Source organism: Bos taurus, chromosome 15 (genome assembly GCF_002263795.3).
Source record: "Bos taurus isolate L1 Dominette 01449 registration number 42190680 breed Hereford chromosome 15, ARS-UCD2.0, whole genome shotgun sequence".
NCBI classification, from domain to species: Eukaryota; Metazoa; Chordata; class Mammalia; order Artiodactyla; family Bovidae; genus Bos; species Bos taurus.
In genome coordinates, this window is record NC_037342.1 from 58,008,106 (window position 1) to 58,028,172 (window position 20,067).

At 38.6% G+C, this 20,067-nt stretch overlaps 1 protein-coding gene across 2 annotated transcripts in view; it reads right to left on the bottom strand.

Moving 5' to 3' along the window:
* Positions 1 to 3,130: 3,130 nt before the first annotated feature.
* The window catches only part of CCDC34 (coiled-coil domain containing 34), a 77,072-nt gene continuing 60,135 nt past the window's right edge, over positions 3,131 to 20,067 (bottom strand). Inside the window, exon 7 of one of the 2 annotated variants that reach the window (XM_059875148.1) lies at positions 3,131 to 3,375. In XM_059875148.1, coding sequence (XP_059731131.1) covers positions 3,310 to 3,375 — 66 coding nt within the window. In that variant the 3' untranslated portion in view covers positions 3,131 to 3,309. The remainder of the gene's footprint in view (positions 3,376 to 20,067) is intronic. The other variant, XM_059875150.1, reaches the window with a different exon arrangement.

Below are 20,067 nucleotides of genomic sequence, written 5' to 3' on the forward strand. Positions count from 1 at the left end.
TGGACTCTGGTGGAATCAGGAAGTATTATCAGCACTAGGTGAGCCTTGGGGACTGTATCCCCTAATCATTGTAGGTGGCTCTTTCCCCAGCATCAGTTAGTTTGCTCACAGGCATGCACTAATCAGTACTTATCTGAAAACTTTAGGAGGACTCTCTGCAGACCTCCAGAGTCCTCCTTCTGCACAGCTTTCCCCTCTTCTGGGCTTCCCTGATGGCTCAGTGGGTAAAGAATCCTCCTGCAACACAGGAGATGCAGGTTTGATCCCTGGGTCGTGAAGATCCCCTGAAGGAAATGGCAACCCACTGCTGTATTCTTGCCTGGAAAATCCCAGAGGAGCCTGGTGGGCTATGGTCCAAAGAGTTGCGAAGAGTTGGACGTGACTGAGCAACTAACCACTCCCCCCTCTAGTATGCTGCCATGTGATGTCCGTCACCTTGACCTCCCCAGACCTCCAGTTCTACCTCCTCACCCCAAGCCAACCACTGCCCTCACCCTGGGTTCACATCCATGTACCTAGGCCGGGCATTGTTTTCTGGCAGTAATTGAAGCAAACACAGGGCTTAGCTAGCTTGTTTCCCATCTACTGGAGATCACTGTCTTTCACTGACTAATTCCAAAGTCTGGAAAACTGTTGTTTCTTTTTTTTTTCCTATTTTTTTTTTTCAGTTATTCAGATGGGAGACTATCCCAGGCCCCTGTTACTCCATCTTGACCAGAAGCAAAAGTCTTGAATTGGTGTCCTTATGTATTTTCTGACTTGTAACTGTGAGCTGCAAATTTTCCCTAGAACTTTGGGAGTTGATTTAGGGCTGATTTCCTTCAGAAAGGAGTTACATTGCTTTTGTGAGCAACTTGGAAAACACTACAAGTTAAGGACTATTTTAAAATTAACTTCTTCGAGTTGTGCAAAAAGGTATGTACTCACAAATTCTCAGGGTGGTATTATCCACTTCCACTCAATGCAACTGTTGAGAGAAGAAAGAAAATACCTCTTTGTACATGGCAAGATTCATCTTTTGCTCACTCACACAGAGTTTTCGCCTTTGGTGTCTACATCTACACATGTTTCTTCTGGGAATGCTGCATGGGCAGGACCTAGATGTCCTGCCCTGTGCCCCACATCCCACACAGCCATCAAAACAGAAACCCTGGTATCACCAAGGTTCAGAAAACCTCAAGACAAAAGCCAGAATTGGGGCAGGTTTATCAGCCAGAGTTCCTCCTTTCATGTTGTTTCAGGTGCTTGTAGGTTCCCCCCAGTTTCATGTCAGTTCAGCAGTTTCTTTTGAAAATTTTCAGTCTTGAATTTTAGCTATTTCAGTTTCAGAATGTCTATTCTGACATGCCGATGGACTCAGGACATCTCCAGTAAAATTGATCTTTCGCAAATCAACTAAATGATGACCTCCACCTACCAAATCCAGTAGACATTTTGATTTATGATCTTACTTAACCAATGTGTAATAGCTGGCACTTCTGATCATTCTCTCTTCTTTGGCTTCTTTTATGTCATTTCTCCTAATTCTGTTTCTGCCTCCCAATCATTCCTTCTCATTGGATCCTCTTCCTCTGTTTATTTAATACCCTGCAAAGGTTTTTTTTTTTTTTTTTTCCTGGTTTTTCTCCTTGTGGCATCGTCTTTTGCCAAGCCTCATGAACCATATGCCATACACCAGGTGTCAACCCCAGAACCACACTTCCTCTCTTCCTCCCTTGTAAGTAAAAGCCCCATTTTTATCTGGTACTATACTGCTCAGAATGACTTATTTCTCAGTCTTCCTAGCATTTAAACAGAGCCATGTGACTAAGTGATGACCCATGATGTACAAGTGTTGTCTGGCATTTCCAGAAAAACTTCTTGAAGGAAACCAACGTAGGGGTTTATCTCTGTGCTTTGGTCTTTTCTCCATCTTCAGTCTTGAAACATGGGCATAATGATGACTGGAGGCCAGCATCTATCTTGGAACAAGAGGTGACTTTGAGGTTGGAAGCTATGTAGCAAGAGAATAGAGTGGAAAGGTAGGGGTGTAGGTCCCTACTGACCCCGTGGAGCCATACCAGCATAAACCATCCACCTCTGGACTCCTTCTAGAGGACAGAAGTAACCTTCTGTGTTTAATCCTCTGTTATCCTGGAGCACAAGGGGATTGTTACTTGTACTACAGAAGTGCTAAGTGATACTTCTGCCAGCTCTGAAATCTCAGTCACCCTAAATTCTTTTCTTGACTTTCACATCAGACACATTCTGCTGATTCTGACCCCTAAATATCTCTCAAATCTTCCCTTACTTTTCCTTTTATACTACCCAAGTCTGACTTCTAAAGACTCAATGTTTACACGGTGACTATTTTTTTAAATTAATTCTTATTGCAATATATTTGTTTTCAATTGTGTTTCTACTGTACAGTAAAATGAATCAGCCACACATATACACATATCCCCTCCCTTTTGGACTTGCTTCCCATTCAGGTCACTACAGAGCATTAAGTAGAGTTCCCTGTACTGGATACTATGTTCTCATTAGTTACCTATTTTATACATGGTGTCAATAGTGTCTGCACAGTGACAATTGAAATAAATTTTCTAAAACATAAGCCTCTTGTCTCGGAACCATTTAAAACCTACACAAGTTGATTATCTATGAAATAAAGTCTAACCCCCTTAGCATTGCTTCCTTAGCCCTTCACAGTCAGAACCTACCTTCTTTTACTTCCCTTCCCCTTCAGACTTGACTGCCAATAATATATTCTTTGGTAGATTCTTGTTTGTTAAATATACCAAGTGGCTCCATGCCTTTATGCCTTTGTCCACATTGTACATGTGGGATGTCTTTCCTCTTTTCCTCACCTGCCTACCTTTTTTTCTTTTAATTTCCATTTTGCATATAAGCTCATTCAGCTGCTATTCTTTGATGCTTGCCTCCTCCTTCCCCATTTCTTCCTCTCTGCCATCTCTACATCTTGCATATATTTCTGTCACTACATTATTATGCCATAATTTTTTGCTTATGTTTTTACCTTCTATACAAGGAGTCCTGAGGATAGAAAAAATACCCTACTGATCTCTGTAAGCCCAGCAAACAGAACAGTGAAATCCCAAGCTTATAATATTGGTCTAAAACTACACACTGAAGAAATGAAGCTGTTTTATGAAAATTCATAGGAATTGATAATTAAAGCATGATAATTATGAATTCTCAAGAAAAGATGTTTTCTCTAAAAACTGAAGAGCTGGGTCATGGTGTTTTTAATGTCGTTGATACAGACAAAAATCACCACTAAGTTGAGTATGGGGCTTCCCTGGTGGCTCACTGGTAAAGAATCCGCCACCATTGCAGGAGACATGGGTTCAATCCCTGGATTAGGAAGATCCCCTGGAAAAAGAAATGGAAACCCACGTCAGTATTCTTGCCTGGAAAATCCCATGGACAGAGGAATGTGGTGGGCTACCGTCTATGGGGTTACAAAACAGTTGGACACAACTTAGCAAATAACAGCAGTAAGATAAGTAAGGTAAAAGCATCTACCTATAGGAGGTGTTGAATGAATTCTGTGAGCTATGATCATAAAAGATTAGCAAGGTGCTCGGAACACAATAAATGTCCATTGGCTTTAGCTATCATGATTGTGATTATTTTTGATGTGCAATTCTGTCATACGGCATCAAAAAAATTGTCAGTGTTCGAGAAATCTTCATTGGTTAGGAAGACATTTAAGACACTTAATGTGACTGTTGGGAAATTAGTTTCAAAAATGTAAAAAATAGGGACTTTTCTTCCTAAAGAGAGTATATGACATAGCTTCTTGAAGTGGTAGTTATTGTTTGGAAATAAGAAGTATTTTGCATGAGACCATTTTGTTGTTGAAATCGAAGCCCTAAAACTAGTTCTGTGACCCACCTTTATTTTTCAACCTGCATGAAAAGCCAAAACGCTGAATCAACTTTAAGAACTCAAACCATATTTCCAAGAAGTTGAGCTTGGGTGTTTGCTTGAGTTTTATATAAATGTATGTATAAACAAAGCAATGTTTTAGCAGGATATGGGAGTAGTGTGCGTGGGAATTTAAACAACAGACACATTGTCTAGGTTTTTTCTGGTATGAGAGATTAAAGGAATGATCATAGCTTCACACATACTGCCTGTTTGTGCAGTAATTATGCTTTACAATTGGTTCTGGTTTCTCCATTAATGCCAAAGATTCTTTTTTAGAATGTGATAAACCTTTCTGGCTCCAGTGTACCAGTTCCAAACATTCCTTGGACTTTTTATGCTTAATGATGGAGTTTTAAAAGCTATACTTTGTATAGCTTTGTATGTGTGTGTGTTGGCTGAGGAGACAGAAAAGGAAAAGAGAAAATGGGTTGCAGAGGACTGACTATATTTTAAAAAGCAACTCACATGGCAGTCATTCATGATCAAAAACGGTAGATTTAAAAAAAAACATACAAAAGAAAAACAGTCCCCAAACATAATTTTAAGATACTTATTAAACTCATTTAGACGACAACAAAATCTAGTTACACACAAACATGTGGATGCCTGTGTAGGTCTGATTGTTATTCTCCCTACTTTGCCTAGGTTTATCCGTTTGACTGTCTCCTATGAGGAAAAAGTAGCAGCAATTGTTTCAACGTATCATTTGCAACAGGATTGAAATTGACTTTGCTCAAAATTAATTTACTTTTTTTTATTTCATTCTGATGCCTAGGTTTAGATTACCCTAAATAGGCCCCATGAATCTTGTAGTTTTCTTACTCTTGTCCTTCTCCAATATAAAGGCATCATGATAAATGGAAAATATTACTGATATTCTGATTCACAGCCAACATTTCCCTTTCTCTAGGTACCAATAACAGTATTTCAGTGCCTATCATATGTTAAGTGTTATGATAGGTATTTTGAAACCCAGTTCAACTATTAACTAGCAAGGTAGTTTCTCTACACTAATGCTTTCTTGAGCATAAAACTGGAGATAATAAAAGTGCTTGCATAAGGAGTTGTATAAATTAACATAAAGTGCTTAGAATAAAGCCTGGTACGTGGTAAACACTCAGTAAATGTTCATCATTATTATTTACTACTATTTATATTCATCTTAAAACCACCTTTAGAAGTAGAAATTATAATCCCATTTTATAGATAAATACATTGAGGCTCAGAAGCTAAGAAATGTGCTCAGTTACTCAGCTGATAAGCCTCAAGGCTGGAATCTGAAATCATTTCTGCATTCCTTTGAAGCCCGTGTTCCACATTATGCTGCCTTACTCCCTCAATCTAACATTTTATTCTCGCCTTTGGCATACAGTCATAACCCTTCTGTGCCTTAGTTTCCTCATCTGAGGAACAGCAGATATAATAGTGCCTACTTCCCAAGGTTTAGACTAAGCCCTCAGCGAATATTACTACTCTGACATTTGTCCCGGTGATGACATTCCTTTATAAAACTTAGGCTAACTTGAGACTTTCTATGCAAAGTTAAGGAAAAACACATAATTGGTTACACAGTAAAGTGATGGCCAATTTTAACCTCATCTTTTACTCAGTGACATGATCATTATGCTAAAAGTCCTTTTAATCTGCTTAACATTTTATTCCTAAATTTCTCTTTGAACCTCTCTTGGAAGAACCCTCACATCTTTATGTAAGAATAACAGACTCGAACCACCTGAAACAACAAGAGTGGAGACTTTTTTAAAGGGGATCTGTTTGTTCTGGAATACCATGAAAGAAGGCAGCTAATTCAGCAGATTACTAGCTTCAAAGCAGTTCATTTTGACCAGCTTGGAAGCCCAAACACCTCATGGTCAGCATACAAATGTGAATTTAACGACTAGTTTGACAAGTGCACTATAAAAGCTGTATGAAAGAGAAAAGAAGACAGTGAGGGGCCAGGGAATGAGTGAAAGCTTCATTTTGACGGGAGTCTAGTTTACGATTGCTAACTTGTTATTTCAACAGCCAGAGTTCATGCGTTCTGCTTTCTAGTCTGGATTAAGCTGTTACTGCTGGTTGGATTCTTTTTTTCTCCCCCTGAAACATGACTTCATCTTTTTTTCTTAAATGGCTAAAAGTATTTCAAATGACATTCTAAAACCCAGAGGACCAAACAGGGCATTCTTCAGAAATAGGCTTGTCAGAACTAAAACTTGTAAACACAAAAATGAAACTGCTATAAGAAATTAAGTACCAAATTTTTCATCAAAGAATTACTTATCATATGTGGCATCATCAGCTCTTGATTATACATGTTAGTGGAGGGGACCAGTGGCCCAGATAATCAAGAAATCATTTATTTGATTTTGGAATGTGGTGCCTTTTTTTTTTCTTTTTTTTTCCCAATCTTGGGTATATCTGGAGTTCTCAGGATTAGAAATGGAAACAAGTGAGGAGGTCACCCTGTTTAACTCAAGGAACCAGGAAAAGCCACCCAGATTCTCGACCTTGAACTTGTCTCCAGCTTTGCTTTCAGTTCTACCAGAAGTTAAGATTTCTTTGCCAGACTACCAACTTTCCCTTTTTCAGCTGCAATGTTTCTGGCTTATATTTTTTGTTAAGTGAAGGAGAAAATACTGTTTAGGAGTGGAAAAACTTCCCTTTCTAGTGCTAATAGGAAGACCATATGATGTATGAAATAAGAAAAAAAGGTACTGAATGATCTGAAATGGGTTACTGCATTCTGTACCCTCACTTTTCTTCCTGCACAAGCTGATTCTAATGAAGGTGAAATGCGATTCAGGGACAAAGCCCTTAGCCTAATCTTTACGTATTCAGTTCTGTATAAATGACAGCTCCATTTTATTGACTTGAGGTTGAAGGGAGCTTTACTTCTCCTAAATCATATGGCGAATTATCAATCCATAAGAGAAGAATTAAATATAATCCTACAGGAAAAATGTAAACATTTTTGCAGAATAAATGAAAGGCACCATCGCTCTACTAGTGAAACATTTACAAGTGATGTACTTTAAAACTGCAAGATGTCAAAAGGTCACAAGGGAGGAAAACATTGTAATGCAGATGAAAAACACCAGAAAACTCCTGGTTTTTTCAAACAAAAAGCCGTCTCTGCTGCTTGTAGTTATTTCCTTTTATTATCCTAAATGTAACAAACTTGTTTCATTTTAATTACTTGCTACAGAAAGTAATGTACTGTGTCACTTCTGTTTGGTGATCATTTCATTATACTGCTGGATTATTTATTAATGGTTTATTAATTCCCTGACATAAACATCTGCATTATCTGAATGTAATACCTCTCCTTAAGTCATCCCAGAACTTGTTCACAATAGCAATAAATGATGCAGAGTTTTAAAAATATATAATTGGAAGGTGTCATGCAGTAATACTTCAATTGCATTTTCTGCTTTTGGAAGAGAAAGTAGCATTTAATAATCTAATTATGTCCTAGGCAGTAACTTGTGTTGATCATAGACAGTGGTATTTTTTGATGATTTTATTGTTTCACCTCAGTAATTCTCAGGTTAGTCAGGATTTGTTATGCTTCTAGGATATTAATTCCATGCCATTAAAACTATACAACATCTGTAATGTTCATTTGTAGATTCATGCCAAAAGATTAACTTCCCAAGTATCAAATTGAAATGATCATTCATTAACAATGTGGTTTCATTGTGTATTATCCCTGTATCCAACTTAAGTTCAACTTCAAAATCAACCTGAATTATTCCAAATGAAGGTATTAGCTTCTTACCAAGCATTCCCAGAGGTTCTCAAAATTTACAGTACAGAACACTGGAGTGGGTTACCATTTCCTTCTCCAGGGGATCTTCCCAACCCAGGGATCGAACCCAGGTCTCCTGCATTGTAGGCAGACGCTTTTACTATCTGAGCCACCAGGGAAGTCAGCACATAATACTCCAGGAGAGCTTTTTTAAAATGCAGATTCCTGGGTTCAACCATCAGACTATATTGGTATATACATTCATGGGTGGGGATTAAGGGTCTCTGTTTTAACCAACACCATAGACAATTCTCATTAAGATGGTTTGCAACACATTTTTAGAATCACCAACTTATACATCTATTACTTGTGAAAAGGAACTTAGTTGCCATACCTATAATACAAAACTGTTTTTCAACTTGCTGTTTATTAATCCTAAGGGTAAGTACTACACTGAAATGAATTTAAACACTCTGAAACTTGTTCAACTTAATACTGAGAAGTTAGCCATGCTTAAAGAGACTTTACTTCGTGAGTCACTGCTTCAAATATTTATTACATATGCTCTGCACTGAAGCATATAAAAAATAAACAAAACTAGATTCTGTTCAGCAGGGCTTTCAAATCTAGTTAGGGAGGTGAGATACAACCATAAATTACTTAGAGCGCATGATTAAATGGCAAATAAGGGGAATTCAGAGGGGGTACTGGGAGTGATTGAAGTGGGGAAAAAAAGCCCTTCCCATGCAGGGAGGAGAGAGGGTGGTAACACAGACCATGAGGTTAAAGAAAGTCAGAGGAGTGACTATACATTGGAGTGATTATACTCTTGCACTGCTAGAAACACATGACATCTCTGCAATGCATATTTTGCTTCAGAGTTTAGAGATGCCAACCATAATTAAACCCAGATGCACACATCCAGTCGCTGCTTACTGTAAAAGGGGAAAAGCTCTAGGCCCAATTTTAAATTTTCTCAAACTGCCCAATTTTTTAATGTCAAAGAAGAAAATAAAAACCCTCATCCTTAATATTTATCCGAGAATGAACAACATTGAGGAAGAAAAGGCCAAGAAGTTTAGTATAGAGGCAAGTTTTTAAGAAAAATTAAAAGTTTTCATTAATTCAAGTTTTGTGCAAAGAATGTGTAAGAATGGAGGGGAGATGAATATATCCAGCCCCAGGATATAGACCAGAAAAGGTAAATGCAGAAGTCAGTGGGGGCAATGTGAGAAAGCAAATCAGTGAAGCAGGCCAGGGTGGGAAGCAACAGGCAGTGTGAAGACCTTTGGCTGAAATAACCCCAGTGTCCATAGAAAATATCAAAAAAAATATTCATTCAAACAAAACCCTAGACACCAATGTTCTTGGCAGCATTACCCATAATATTGTAGTCAAAAGGTTAGAAACAAGCAAGTGTCCATAACAGCATATGAATGGATAAACAAAACCTGGTAGGTCCACACAATGTAGCATTATTCAGCCAGAAGGAAAGGAGCGCTGCTGTATGCTGTAAGACTGAGGAACCTTGGAAAAGCATACTATGCGAAAAAAGCCAGGCATAAAAGGCCATGTATGACATCATTCCATTTATATGAAATGTCCAGAAGAGGTACATCCAAGAGGATAGAAAGCAGATTTGCAGCTGCTGGGGGAAGCAAGTGATGGGGAGTGACTGCTTAACTGGAAAAGCTATACTATGGGGGGGATAAAAAGTTATTTTGGAAATAGAGGCGGTGGTTGCACCATTATGAATTTGGCACACTGTAAATATACTAAAAGAAACTGAATTGTTCACTTTGAAATGATTACTTTTGTCATGTGAGTTTCATCTCTATTTTGTATACAACCACAGGCTTCCCTGGTGGCTCAGATGGTAAAAAATCCGCCTGCAATGCAGGAGACCTGGGTTTGGTCCCTGGGTTGGAAAGATCTCCTAGAGGACGGCATGGCAACCCATTCCAGTATTCTTGCCTGGAGAATCCCCATGGACAGAGAAGCCTGGTGGGCTACAGTCCATGTGGTCGCAAGGAGATGGACATGACTGAGTGACTAAGCACAGCACAGTATACAACCACAACAACAACCCAGGAACAGCAGCATATCTCATAATAGGCATCTAACTCTTCGGTTCAGTTCAGTTCAGTCGCCCAGTCGTGTCCGACTCTTTGCAACCCCATGAATCGTGGCACACCAGGCCTCCCTGTCCATCACCATCTCCCGGAGTTCACTCAGACTCATGTCCATCAAGTCGGTGACGCCATCCAGCCATCTCATCCTCTGTCCTCCCCTTCTCCTCCTGCCCCCAATCCCTCCCAGCATCAGAGTCTTTTCCAATGAGTCAACTCTTCGCATGAGGTGGCCAAAGTACTGGAGTTTCAGCTTTAGCATCATTCCTTCCAAAGAAATCCCAGGGCTGATCTCCTTCAGAATGGACTGGTTGGATCTTCTTGCAGTCCAAGGGACTCTCAAGAGTCTTCTCCAACACCACAGTTCAAAAGCATCAATTCTTTGGTGCTCAGCTTTCTTCACAGTCCAACTCTCACATCCATACATGACCACTGGAAAAACCAATCTAACTCTTAGTCCTTGCCAAATGCTGCCATGTCACAAAGTCTTCTTGCTGCTGTCAGATCTTACTATTTGAAAAAGAATAGAAACTCAGACTTTCATATAAAAACTCACTATTTTAAATATTGGCAACCAATTCAAAAAATTTGAACTGTGCCAGCCAATGAAAACATACCCAGGGCTAAATGCAGTCCATGGGCCACCAATTTGTAAATTCTAGCATTGCCCACTCCAATTTAAATCTGGATATTTTTAATAGTCTATAAACTCACTATATTGTTTCAATATACAATTACATATTGTATATTTAATTATTAGAGATGGGTTAATTTAAAAAAACAATTGGATTTCCTAAATATATATAAAAATATATGTGGACTTTTTTAATAGAAGATACTATAATATAAAAAAAATGAACTTTTTTTCTCCCAATGACACCATGAAATTACAGTGCCCTTTCATGTCTTTAATCTGAAATTATGCATTTTTTTCTCTGTGGAAGATATTCTGTTGGAAATATTCCAAAAAACAAGTTCTTCTCTGCTCAGCAAAAGCATTATGTTGAATGAAATGCAACCATCCATGTGCACTTAAAAACTGACTTCTTAACCTTGATCATTATTCAATTTGATCTTAGTTCTGTTTGACACATAGATAGAGTAAAGCCCTTATTTTAATAAATTACAGGTATATATGTATGTGTGCTCAGTCGTGTCTGACTCTTTGCAACTCCATGGACTGTGTAGCCCACCAAGTTCCTCTGGCCCAGGTATTTATAACTATGTTTAAATGTTCTCCTACCAAATGACAAGCTATTATGTTAAAATTTAAGAATAACAAAGAATACAATATTTATAAGAATAAACCAAAAATTTCAAAAGCTCTGAATTTATAAGTATGAATTTCAGAGGCCACATATATTTTAACTTTTTATGTTAAAACAATTTCAGGTGAGCTTTTCTATGTACGCTTCACCCATCTTTTCCTTAGATATAACCACAGTATATTTATCCAACTATTTTAAACATTTATATAACCATGGTACATTTACCAAAACTAAAATATTAACCTTGGTATAATACCATGAACTCAGGAAATCAGCTATAGATTTTATTCAGATTTAGTTCCAAGATCTAATCCAGTTCAGATCAGTCGCTCAGTCATGTCCAACTCTTTGTGACTCCACGTACTGCAGCATGCCAGGCCTCCCTGTCCATCATGAACTCCTGGAGTTTACTCAAAGTCATATCCATTGAGTAGGTGATGCCATCCAACCATCTCATCCTCTGTCATCCCCTTCTCCTCCTGCCCTCAATCTTTCCCAGCATCAGGATCTTTTCAAATGAGTCAGCTCTTTGCATCAGGTGGCCAAAGTATTGGAGTTTCAGCTTCAACATCAGTCCTTCCAATGAACACCCAGGACTGATCTCCTTTAGGATGGACTGGTTGGATCTCCTTGCAGTCCAAGGGACTCTCAAGAGTCTTCTCCAATACCAGTTCAAAAGCATCAATTCTTTGGCACTCGGCTTTCTTTATAGTCCAACTCTCATATCCATACATGACTACTGGAAAAACCATAGCCTTGACTAGATGGACCTTTGCTGGCAGAGTAATGTCTGCTTTTTAATATGCTATCTAGGTTGGTCATAACTTTCCTTCCAAGGAGCAAGCATCTTTTAATTTCATGACTGCAGTCACCATCTGCAGTGATTTTGGAGCCCAAAAAATAAAGTCTGCCACTGTTTCCACTGATTCCCCATCTATTTCCCATGAAGTGATGGGACCAGATGCCATGATCTTAGTTTTCTGAATGTTGAGCTTTAAGCCAACTTTTTCACTTTCCTCTTCCACTTTCATTAAGAGGCTCTTTAGTTCTTCAATTTCTGCTGTAAGGGTGATGTCATCTGCATATTTGAGGTTATTGATATTTCTCCCAGCAATCTTGATTCCAGCTTGTGCTTCTTCCAGCCCAGCATTTCTCATGATGTACTCTGCATATAAGTTAAATAAGCCAGGTGACAATATACAGCCTTGACCTACTCCTTTTCCTATTCAGAACCAGTCTGTTGTTCCATGTCCAGTTCTAACTGCTGCTTCCTGACCTGCACACAGATTTCTCAAGAGGCAGGTCAGGTGGTCTGGTATTCCCATCTCTTTCAGAATTTCCACAGTTTATTGTGATCCACACAGTCAAAGGCTTTGGCATAGTCAATAAAGCAGAAATAGATGTTTTTCTGGAACTTTCTTGCTTTTTCAATGATCTAGTGGATGTTGGCAATTTGATCTCTGGTTCCTCTGCCTTTTCTAAAACCAGCTTGAACATCTGGAAGTTCATGGTTCACATACTGCTGAGGCCTGGCTTGGAGAATTTGGAGCATTACTTTACTAGCATATGAGATGAGTGCAATTGTGTGACAGTTTGAGCATTCTTTGGCATTGCGTTTCCTTGGGATTGGAATGAAAACTGACCTTTTCTGGTCCCATGGACACTGCTGAGTTTCCCAAATATGCTGGCATATTGAGTGCAGCACTTTCACAGCATCATCTTTCAGGATTTGGAATAGCTCAACTGGAATTCCATCACCTCCACTAGCTTTGTTTGTAGTGATGCTTTCTAAGGCCCACTTGACTTCACATTCCAGGATGTCTGGCTCTTGGTGAGTAATCACACCACTGTGATTATCTGGGTCGAGAAGATCTTTTTTGTACAGTTCTTCTGTGTATTCTTACCACCTCTTCTTAATATCTTCTGCTTCTATTAGGTTCATATCATTTCTGTCCTTTATCGAGCCCATCTTTGCATGAAATGTTCCCTTGGTATCTCTAATTTTCTTGAAGAGATCTCTAGTCTTTCCCATTCTATTGTTTTCCTCTATTTCTTTGCATTGATCACTGAGGAAGTCTTTCTTACTCAAATTCAAACGGGTATATCTTTCCTTTTCTCATTTGCTTTTTGCTTCTCTTCTTTTCACAGCCATTTGTAAGTCCTCCTCAGACAGCCATTTTGGTTTTTTGCATTTCTTTTTCTTGGGGATGGTCTTGATCCCTGTCTCCTGTACAATGTCACAAACTTCCGCCCATAGTTCATCAGGCATTCTGTCTATCAAATCTAGTTCTTTAAATCTGTTTGTCACTTCCAGTGTATAATCATAAGGGATTTGATTTAGGTCATACCTGAATGGTCTAATGGTTTTCCCTACTTTTTTCTATTTCAGTCTGAATTTGGCAATAAGGAGTTCATGACCTGAGCCACAGTCAGCTCCCAGTCTTGTTTTTGCTGACTGTATAGATTCTCCATCTTTGGCAGCAAAGAATATAATCAATCTGATTTTTGTATTGACCATCTGGTGATGTCCATGTGTAGAGTCCTCTCTTGTGTTGTTGGATGAGGATGTTTGCTAAGACCAGTGTGTTCTCTTGGCAAAACTATATTAGCCTTTGCCCTGCTTCATTCTGTATTCCAAGGCCAAATTTGCCTGTTACTCCAGGTGTTTCTTCACTTCCTACTTTTGCATTCCAGTCACCTATAATGAAAGGACATCTCTTTTGGGTGTTAGTTCTAGAAGGTCTTGTAGGTCTTCATAGAACCATTCCACGCCAGCTTCTTCAGCATTACTTGTCAGGGCATACATAGCCTTGGAGTACCATGATATTGAATGGTTTGCCTTGGAAATGAACAGAGATCATTCTGTCATTTTTGAGATTGCATCCAAGTACTGCATTTCAGACTCTTGTTGACTATGAGGGCTACTCCACTTCTTCTAAGGGATTCTTGCCCACAGTAGTATATATAATGGTCATCTGAGTTAAATTCACCCATTTCAGTTCACTGATTCCTAAAATGTTGACGTTCACCGTTGCCATTTCCTGTTTGACCACTTCCAATTTGCCTTGATTCATGGATCTAACATTCCAGGTTCCTATGCAATATTCCCCTTTACAGCATCAGATCTTGCTTCCATCACCAGTCTCATCCACAACTGGATGTTGTTTTTGCTTTGGCTCCATTTTTTCATTCTTTTTGCAGTTATTTCTCCATTGATATCCAGTAGCATATTGGGCACCTACCGCCCTGGGGAGTTCATCTTTCAGTGTCCTACTTTTTGCCTTTTCATACTGTTCATGGGGTTCTCAAGGCAAAAATACTGAAGCGGTTTGCCATTCCCTTCTCCAGTGGACCACATTTTGTCAGAACTCTCCACCATGACCCAAGCATCTTGGGTGGCCGGCATGGCTCATAGTTTCATTGAGTTAGACAAGGCTGTGGTCCATGTGATGAGTTTGGATAGTTTTCTGTGATTGTGGTTTTCAGTCTGTCTGCCCTCTGATGGAGAAGGATAAGAGACTTATGGAAGCTTCCTGATGGGAGAGACTGACTGAGGGGGATACTGGGTCTTGTTCTGATGTTCTGATGGGGCCGTGCTCAGTACAATACCATGAACTCAGGAACTCAGCTATAGATTTTATTCAGATTTTTGTTCCAAGATTTAATCCAGGATACTGCAATTGTGTTTAGGCTCCTCTGTCTTTCCTTGTGTTTTATAACTTCGACTGTTTTGAGAAATGGTCAGGTTTTTGTACCATGTCCCTCTATGAAGGTCTGTCCAACATTTTCTCATGAGCAGACTGTAGTTACTGATGTGAGGGGAAAATGCCATAGAGATGAAGTGCCCTTCCAGTTGTCTAGTTGTATCATTATCAAGGAGTCTATGATGTCAATTTATGTCATTACTGGTGATATTAACCTTGATCACTTGATTAAGGTGCGGTCAGATGTCTTTATATTCTCTTCCTCAAAAGTGAGATGCCAAGTCCTGCCCACACTCAGTGGGAAAGGAATTAAACTCTACCTTCTGGAGGGAAGAGTATTAAAATATTTATAACTACTACAGTAATGAATGACGCTTTGTGGGGAGATAGAAGGCAATGGCACCCCACTCCAGTACTCTTGCCTGAAAAATCCCATGGATGGAAGAGGCTGGTAGGCTGCAGTTCAAAGTCAGACACAACTGAGGAACTGCACTTTCACTTTTCAGTTTCATGCACTGGAGAAGGAAATGGCAACCCACTCCAGCGTTCTTGCCTGGAGAACCCCAGGGATGGTGGAGCCTGGTGGGCTGCCATCTATGGGGCATGTACTCTGGGGCATGCACAGAGTTGGACACGACTGAAGCAACTTAGCAGCAGCAGCAGTGTAAAACTATGCAAATATCCTGTTTCTCCTAAAAGTTCATCTGCTGACATTAGCACTCAGCACTGGATCTTGCCTGTAGCAATTGCTACTGTGGTGTTCTAATGGTGATTTTCTGTTTCCCTCATTCCTTCTACATTTATTAACTGGCGTTCTTTTTCTGTGCTTGTGTGGTCAGTTGTGTCCAACACTTTGCACCCCTTTGGACTGTAGCCCATCAGGTTCTTCTGCCCATGGGATTTTTCAGGTGAGAACACTAGAGTGGGTTGCCATTTTTCCTTCCCTCAGGGAATCTTTCTGATCCAGGGGTTGAATCCATGCCTCCTGCGTTTCCTGCACGGCATGCAGATTCTTTACTTGCTGAGCCACTTTTTAAAACTGAAGTATATTTGATAAATAAGTTATAGGTGTGCACTATAGTGATTCATAATTTTTAAAGGTTATATTCCATTCCTAGTTATTACAAATAATTATAAACAAGCGATTATAGTAAAACCCAGATGCAACTAATAATATATTTCTCTTGTTGTCCCATGTTGTATCCTTGTAGCTTATTTTATGGGCTTCCCTGGTGGCTCATGGAAAAGCGAATAGCTACCCACTCCGGTATTCTGGTCTGGAGAATTCCATGGACTGTATAGTCCATGGGGTCACAAAGAGTTGGACATGACTGAGCAACTTTCACTTTCACTGGTGGCTCAGATGGTAAAAAATCCTCCTGCAATACAGAGGACCTGGATTTGATTCCTGGGTTGGATAGATACTCTGGAGGAGGGCATGGCAACCCATTCCAATATTCTTGCCTGAAGAATTCCCCATGGACATTGAGCCTGGCGGGCTACAGTCCATGTGGTCGCAAAGAGTCAGACATGACTGAGCGACTAAGCACAGCACATAGCTTATTTTATATATAATAGTTTGTACCTCTTACTCCCTTCCCCCTTATAATGCCCCTTCCACTTCCCTCTCCTCAGTGGTAACCAGTAGTTTGTTCTCTATATGTGAGTCTGCTTCTTTTTTGTTATATCCACTAGTTTGTTGTAATTTTTAGATTCCACATGTAGACAAATACCATACACTATTTGTCTTTCTTTGTCTGACTTATTTCACTTGGCATAATATTCTCCAAATCCATCCATGGACACTTAGGTTGCTTCCATATCTTGGCAATTACAAATAATGCTGTTGTGAATACTGGGATGCATATATCTTTTTAATTAGTATTTTTGCTTGCTTCAGATATATACCCAAGAATGGAATTTTGGGTATTATGGAAGTCCTATTTTAAGTTTTTTGAGAGACATCTGTACTGCTTTCCACAGTTGCTACATCAATTTACATTCCCACCAACAGTGTATGAGGGTTCTCCTTTCTCAACATTAGTCACCAACATTTGTTATTTGTGTTCTTTTGAGGATAGCTATTTGGACAGGTGTGAGGTGACATACCATTGTGATTTTAACTTGCATTTCCCTGATGATGACTAGTGTTGAGCGTCTTTTCATATTCCTGTTGGCTATCTGTATGTCCTCTTTGGAAAAATGTTTATTCATTTCTTTTGCCCATGTTTTGATCAGTTGTTTTTTTTTTTTTTCAGTTGTATGGACTATTTACATATTTTGGATATTAACCCCATATTTGTCATATCATTTGCAAATATTTTCTTCATTGGTTGTGTTTTCATTTGGTGATTGTTGCTGTGCAAAAGTTTGTAAGTTTAATTAGGTCCCATTTGTTTATTTTTGCTTTTATTTCCTTTGTTTCAGGATATGGATCCAAAAAATATTGCCACAACTTATGTGAAAGAGTGTCCTGCCTATGTTTTTCCCTAGGAGTTTTATATATCTAGTCTTACACTTAGGTCTTTAATCCATTTTGAGTTTATTTTTGTATATAGTGTTAGAGAATGTTCTATTTTCATTCTTTTACATGTAACTATCCAGTTTTTCCAGCACCTCTTATTGAAGAGACTGTGTTTTCTCCATTGTATATTGTTACCTCCTTTGTCATAGATTAATTTAACTGTAAGTGTGTGGGTTTATTTCCAGGCTCTCTCTTCTATTCTGTTGATCTATTAATATGTGTCTGTTTTTGTGCCAGTACCATACTGTTTTGATAACTATAGCTTTGTAGTATAGTTTGAAATTAGGGAACTTGATTCCTACATCTCTGCTCTTCTTTCTCAAGATTGACTCAGCTATTTAGGGCTTTATGTGTTACCATACAAATTTTAAAATTATTTGTTCTTGTTCTGTGAAAAATGCCATTAGTATTTTGATAAGGATTACATTGAATCTGTAGATCTCCTTGGGTGGTATGGTTATTTTAACAATATCAATTCTTGTAATCTAAGAACATGGTATAGCTTTCCATGTGTTTGTGTCATCTTCAATTTCCTTCATCAGTATCTTACAGTTTTCTGAAGATAGGGCTTTTACCTGCTTAGGTAGGCTTGTTCCTAGGTATTTTATTTATTTTGATGTGATGGTAAATGGGACCGTCTCCTTAATTTCTCTGAGAGATTTTTGTTAATGTGTAGAAATGCAACACTGGAGAAGGCAATGGCAACCCACTCTGGTACTCTTGCCTGGAGAATCCTATGGATGGAGGAGCCTGGTAGGCTGGAGTCCATGGCGTCACGAAGTGTCAGACACGACTGAGCGACTTCACTTTCACTTTTCACATTCATGCATTGGAGAAGGAAATGGCCCACTCCAGTGTTCTTGCCTGGAGAATCCCAGGGACAGGAGAGCCTGGTGGGCTGCCGTCTATGGGGTTGCACAGGGTCGGACACGACTGAAGCAACTTAAGCAACTTAGTAGTAGTAGTAGTAGTAGAAATGCAACACATTTCTATATATTAATTCTATATCCTATGAACTTTACTGAATTAATTGAGTCCTAACAGTTTTCTGTTGACCTCTTAGGAATTTCTAAGTATAGTATCTGCCATCTACAAAAAAGGGCAGTTTTACTCTTTCCAATTTGGATTCCTTTTATTTCTTTCACTTATCTGATTGCTGTGACTAGGACTTCCAAAAATATGTTGAGGCATCTTTGTCTTGTTGCTGATCTTAGAGGGAACATTTTCAGCTTTTCAATATTGAGTATGATGTTAGTTGTGGGTTCCTTATATATGGCTTTTGTTATGTTGAGGTGTATTCCCTCTATGCCCACTTTCTGGAATTTTTATCATAAACAGATGTTGATTTTTTTTGCATCTATTGAAATGATCATATGGGTTGTATTCTTCAACTTACTAATGTGGTGTATCATATTAATTTATTTGCAGACACTGAAAAATCCTTGGATCCCTGAGATAAATCCTACTCAGTCACAGTGTATGAGCTCTTAATGTATTGTTTGATTTGGTTTGCTAATATTTTGTTAAGGATCTCAGCATATACATTCATCAGTTATATTGGCCTATAATTTTCTCTTTTTTTGTATCAGTGGGATACAGATATCATAGAATGAGTTCAGAAATGTTTCTTCCTCTGTAGTTTTTTGGAATAGTGTGAGGAGGATAGGTTTTAACTCTTTTCTAAATGTTTGGTAGAATTTACCTGTGAATCTGGTCCTGGACTTTTGTTGGGAGTTTTTAAAGTACTGATTCAATTTCATTACTGGTAATTGGTTTATTCATATTTTCTATTTCTTTCTGGTACAGTCTTGGGATATTGTACCTTTTGAAGAACTTGTCCATCTCTTCTAGGTTGTCCATTTTATTGGCTTATAGTTGTTCATAATATTGTCTTATCCTTTGTATTTCTGTGGTCTTTGTTGTAACTTCTTTTTCATTTCTGATTTCGTGGATTTGGGCCCTCCCCCTTTTCTTGATTCTGGCTAAATATTTATCAACTTTATCTTTTCAGAGTTGGCTTTTAGTTTTGTTGACCTTTTCTGTGTATTTTAGCCTCTATTTCAATTTCTGCTCTTATTGTCATGATTTCTTTCCATCTACTAACTCTGGATTTTGTTTGGTCATCTTTCTTCAGTTTCTTTAGGTGTAAGATAATGTTGAGATTTTGTTTCCCGAGCTAATCTTCCCTCTTAGAACTGCTTTTGTTGCATCCCATATGTTTTGGATCATCATGTTTTTGTTTTCATTTGTCTCTAGGTATTTTTTAAATTTCTTCTTTGATTTCTTCAGTGACCCATTAGTTGTTCAGTAGCATATTGTTTAGCCTTCATGTGTTGGTGTTTTTTGCAGTTATTTTCTTGTAGTTTATTTCTTGTCTCATAGCATTGTGGGTTAGAAATGATGCTTGGTATGATTTCAGTTTTTGTAAATTTATGGAGGTCTGTTTTGTGGCCTAGCTTGTGTTCTCTCCTGGAGACTGTTTCATATGCACTTGATAAGAATATGTATTCTGCTGCTCTGGGATAGAATGTTCTATTATATATCAATTAATACTGATATATTACCTGATCTAGTGCATCATTTAAGGCAAGAGTCTCATTGATTTTCTGTCTGGATGATCATCCGTCCATTGGTATAAGTGGAGTGTTAAAGTCCCCTACCATTATTGTGTTACTGTTGATTTCCCTTTTATGCTCCTTAATATTTATTTATAATTGGAATTCTTTCATAGGAAGATTTCTCCCCCCTGCACATTTAT